Below are 5078 nucleotides of genomic sequence, written 5' to 3'. Positions count from 1 at the left end.
TCTCATTGCGGTGGCTTCTCTTGTTGCAGAGCACGGGCTCTAGGTGTGTGGGCTTCAGTAGTTGTGGCACACGGGCTTAGTAGTTGTGGCGCACGGGCTTAGTTGCTCCGCAGTACGTGGGATCTTCCCGGACAGGGCTTGAATCCGCACTGGCAGGCAGATTCTTAACCACTGCGCCACCAAGGAAGTCCCATGGACCTCCACTTTAAAGATGATGAGAACCAGGGTCTTCCCTGGTGGCGCAGTGGTTGGGAATCTGCCTGCCAATGCAGGGGACACGGGTTCGAGCCCTGGTCTGGGAGGATCCCGCGTGCCGCGGAGCAACTGGGCCCGTGAGCCACAATTACTGAGCCTGTGCGTCTGGAGCCTGTGCTCCGCATCAAGAGAGGCCGCGATGGTGAGAGGCCCGCGCACCGCGATGAGGAGTGGCCCCCGCTTGCCGCAACTAGAAGAAAGACCTCGCACAGAAACGAAGACCCAACACAGCCATAAATAAAATAAATAAATAAATTTTAAAAAAAGATGATGAGAACCAAAGCCACAAGGCAAGTTGTATTCCATTGCTGATAAACTTCATAACTAGTTCCTTAGAATCTCAGCTCAAAGCCACCCTACTATTATTTCGAAATGAAGACACTTGTGATGAAAGATTAGATGCCATGTTCGTTTCTTCTGACGCCCAAAGGCAGTTTTGAGCACTTTGCCTTCTCTGTTCCATTTATTTACTAAATTCCCAAGATCATAATGATGAAAACCAGCCCTTGCAAGTGTTCTGCAAGGCAGACTTATCAGAAGAGTGACCACTACTGGAGTTTCTCAAATGGCAAGACAAACAAATAAGAAAAAATCCACAATTCTTGTGTAAGGTTGAAATCAGAAATTTCTTTTTTATTAGCTACTAAAGGTCCTAGCAAGTTTCTGACAGAAGCATAGATAGAAAATGGAAACAAATACCTTGCTGGGAATGTCTCCCTGCTTGCCCTAATCTTGACTACAGCAATAACGCATTGCTGAACGGTCAAAGCGCACCATGTTATCTGTGCCAATGACATGATAAGTGGGTGCGTTCCCAAGGAAGCAAAACATATGCAAGCAGGTCCTGTGCACCCAGGGTTCTGGCTGAGGACTGACGGAGGCTGCCAGGGCCACAATATCTTTTTTCTGGGCAAATAAAGCCAGCAGTGACCCTCTGCTTTCCAGCAGGGGACCCCACCCTCCCTGCCATCTCATCAGGCCCATCACTGTGCCACCAGCAAGGTTCTCTTCCAGCATCCACTTCATCTCCTACTTCTACAGCATTTCACTGTCTCCTTTTACAGCCATGACAAGTAAGATCTGAACTGTGTCCAAACAAGTGCATGAAAACAGGCCCTTATTGGGAGATAAGTTAGCAGAGTGAGAAAGTCAGAGAGACAGCCAACATGGTGGTATTTTGCCTTCTCAGCAGGAATCAGTATCAACTCATGTACCAACCCACGTGATATAATCAAGGCAGGGCCCGAAAATGTTCAGCATTCATTCTCAGAGTCCTGCTAGGAAATGATCTCCCACCTGTGTAATGAATGGCTGAATTTGAAGGAATGCAGCCTGCTTAATAGCTAGTATTGATATTATTTACAAAATAAGAGAGAAAAACACCCTTTGATATGTTTTGTTGAAAGTGTGTCATTGTGGTTTGTAGAAAGCTCTTGAAGATGTGAAGGGGGTGGCATGGGGACTTTGGAGATGGGAAGGAGGGTGAGTGGCCATCAGGTGGTTGGTGGGCATGAGGTGGGCTATTAGGAGTTCTACAACTTTCACCCATGGGAGACCTGACCTGGGATGAAAAGTTAAATCCTCCCCCTGCTGAGGAGAGCTTTCTTAGGTCTGTCCGGGAGCACCTGGGGCTTAGGGTCAGCTGACCTCTGGCACTGTACTCTCCTCCGTTATTCCAGAACCTTCTCTCACCTGACACCAATGATGCACAGATGCCCTGACTATTCCCAGCCCACTGATTCTCTCTCAAAAGGGCAGGTTCCCTTGTGTGATAAAGCACAGATATCAGATGAAAGTGCAGCTTTCAGAGACCACGGAAGACCCTGTTGCATTTGCAGAAACTGACTAAAACCCAAACAAAACAGACTTTTTTTTCTTTCCCCACCTACCCCGCCCACCACCAAATCATCCTTTGTTTTTTTTCAAAGTCGTAAGAGGCACAAACAGGTAGCAAGAAGGCATGAGTGAAGCGTCCCCCGCCGAGCGCGTTCTTTTGGCCGTGGTGAGTGATCTGTCCTCCGTTCAGGTGATGACAGTGGGGCCCCTCCGGCCGGTTCTCTCGTGAATCTGGGATATTTTCAGCGCGATGGCTATGAGAGGGCTCAGCACTGCCTGGAAAAGGAGGAAGAAAGTCTGTGAACAACTCGAGTCAGTCACAGGAGGGCCGTAGGGATGGGTTTCTATTCCAAGCATCTGGATTCAGTTCTGATTTGCAGATCCGGACACCTGTTCTCTGGTCCCTGGTTTCCTCTTCCGTAAGAGGAGACTGAGTGGGCGAGGGGTTAGGGGGAGGAGAGGGAGCAGTTGATCTCCAAAGTCTTACCTGGCTCCCAAAAACATTGCTCTAAGATGGGAACTTGCACAACCCAACTACGAGAGTATTGAAGCATTTCAGGAACAGAGCACCATGAATCGAGGAAGTTCAGAAAACCCCACAGTCTTCCTCTGCTACATTCCCTCCCCAACACATACCCGCCCCCTCGCCACACATACATGCGTGAACTTGAGGAAAAACACTCATTCTCCATCCTAAGTCCATGGACCTGAAGAACCTACTCTCCTGATGTTTTGGAGAAGACAGACCAATCCATCAGCTAGTGCTGCAGAAAATAACTGCTCATTTCTTCCCATCATATAACACAGTGGCTCATGGGGCACCTCAGCGTCCCCTAGAAGGAGGTGGGGAGGTTTGGTGAAGGACATGAAGGGGAGTAGGAATCACGTCTTGCCCTTTAGCTGTGCATCATTTCATGAGACTCAGGCAGTGTTTTCCAAAGTGAGGAGCACACACCACTCAAGATGATTTTAGGTGGTGCAGGAGATTATTTTAGATGGTGCACGGGCATGGCACCAGAACACTGAGAAAGTCAGTCTATTTTCCATTCTTCTTCAATCCTCCTAATTTCATCAAAGAGGAAATCTATTTGCTGCCCATCTTTAACACTTTTACCAGGACAGAGCATGCCTCAGGCAAGAGTTACCTAGATAGAAGGTAATATCATTGTATGTTTTTACTGCATTTATTTTTTAGGATGAATTTTATTTATCAAGGGATACTGTTTTATTTATCAAGGGAGTTTACCTAGGGATACTGTTTTTTTCCATGGAGAGCACTGATGTAAGCTTTCTATAATAAAAAAATAGATTTAAGTGAAAACAAAGTTAAGTCCATTTAAAGACGAATACTAATATAGGGGTACTGGCAGAAAAGAAGTTTGGGAAATACTGGCATAAGGGGAAAAAAGACAGCATATTGAGGAAAATAAAACCTGTATTTTTGGAGGGGAGAGAAAGATTCTATTACTTGCAACCTTCACGTATTACTAACAGATAGAGGGACGGAGGGAATGCATGCATTCTAATCAGACAGCAAGAGCCCAAGCAAACACCCAGGGCACCAGAAGCACAGGTAGCCCAGTTGTCCTGAGTGGAGTGTGGACACAGGGCGTTCCTGAGCCATAAGTGAGCAAGACTTGTTTGGAGAGACCTAACCACCTGGGCCAAGTGTAAGGTTTTAATTCATTAGGTAAGGGGAGATGTTGGAGGTTTCTGAGCTAAAAGGTGACACTATCAGAGCTGTGCTTTGGAAAGAATGCTCTAGCAGCAAGTCTCATAGTTTAATACATTTATGGCTAAATGTATTACATTATCTCACTCTGTAAAGATGAAGAGATGAAGTAGCACAGATGTAATCTTGGAAGCCAGAAGAGAGATGAAAATCTAGAGCCTTTTCACAACTACACAAGCAAGTGCTGCTTCCTTCTGGTTCCACGTCCATAAACTTGATACACAGAAACAGAAGCATTTCTTTTCCTTTTAATAACCCAACTGGTGCCCAGAAAAATTTTCCACTGGCACATTTTGCCAGGCCCTGTTCCACAGGATGCCCATAGGGCAGCATCTGGATTCTTTAAGAGCCAAGTACCCACTTCGTATAGATGTCAGATTATTAGCTTTCCTCCTCTTCCTGTCTTCTCTCCCCTCTTTCCTTCTTCCCCCCTTTTCGGCTATCTAACTCTACATAACACCTATAATAAGAGAGGTAAAGTGAGGACAGAGAAAGAGAATAAAGCTAAAATCAATCACTTTGAGGTCCTGGAGGATGAATAAAGCTAAAATATCCTATCAATTTAAGAAAATGCAGTGAAACTGAATTTGAAACCCTAACCCTAACCCTCACTTTTTTTTGAACTGAAAATTAAGCCATATTTTGTTTGACAGCATTGTGAGTTTCAAGATTAAGGATGTTCTACTCCTTACCTTTAAGTGGTGGTACCTATTGGCAAGAGGGTAAGGGAGCACAGTTGTAACCGATACTGTAAACACTGCAGGTGTTCTCTTAACTGATCTCTGCTGAACTCTACAGATGAACCTATGCTGCCCATTTCTTCTGTAAACCATCCTGACTGAGGTCCACTGCACACTGGATGTCTGTGACCAACAGATGACTCTCTAACATGCTCACCTACTTCTGCCTCTAGCAGTTATGTGCTTATTAGCAGTCAGTTACGTTTGTTCCTAAATATGTTAATGCCTGTTGTACTTGTTATTGAAACTATGAATTTACTAAATTATATGTAAACCAGGGAAATGTGAGAATAAATAGGAAGAGTTCTTTCTATGAAAATTAAGTTGAATGTTTTGGAAAGAATTAGATAATGGTGATTAGCCATGCCTGTCCAATTAGATGTGAGTGAGATGCTGTAAAGTACTGGGGAGAATTTTTTAAAGTATAGAAAGTTCTTTTTTCAGATGGCCTCACAAGTGGCCTTAAGTTCCCACTGATAATAAAGAAATTAAAGGTGAACATTACAGATGATGAA

At 44.9% G+C, this 5078-nt stretch overlaps 1 protein-coding gene across 1 annotated transcript in view; it reads right to left on the bottom strand.

Moving 5' to 3' along the window:
* Positions 1-854: 854 nt before the first annotated feature.
* The window catches only part of PGM5 (phosphoglucomutase 5), a 188435-nt gene continuing 184211 nt past the window's right edge, over positions 855-5078 (bottom strand). The window contains exon 11 of the mRNA XM_082403675.1: positions 855-2367. Coding sequence (XP_082259801.1) covers positions 2278-2367 — 90 coding nt within the window. The 3' untranslated portion in view covers positions 855-2277. The remainder of the gene's footprint in view (positions 2368-5078) is intronic.

The sequence above is a fragment of the Balaenoptera borealis genome (assembly GCF_965194805.1).
Source record: "Balaenoptera borealis genome assembly, chromosome: 8".
NCBI classification, from domain to species: domain Eukaryota; kingdom Metazoa; phylum Chordata; class Mammalia; order Artiodactyla; family Balaenopteridae; genus Balaenoptera; species Balaenoptera borealis.
The sequence above is the reverse complement of the archived record's forward strand: the minus strand, read 5'-3'. Positions and strand labels throughout refer to the sequence as shown.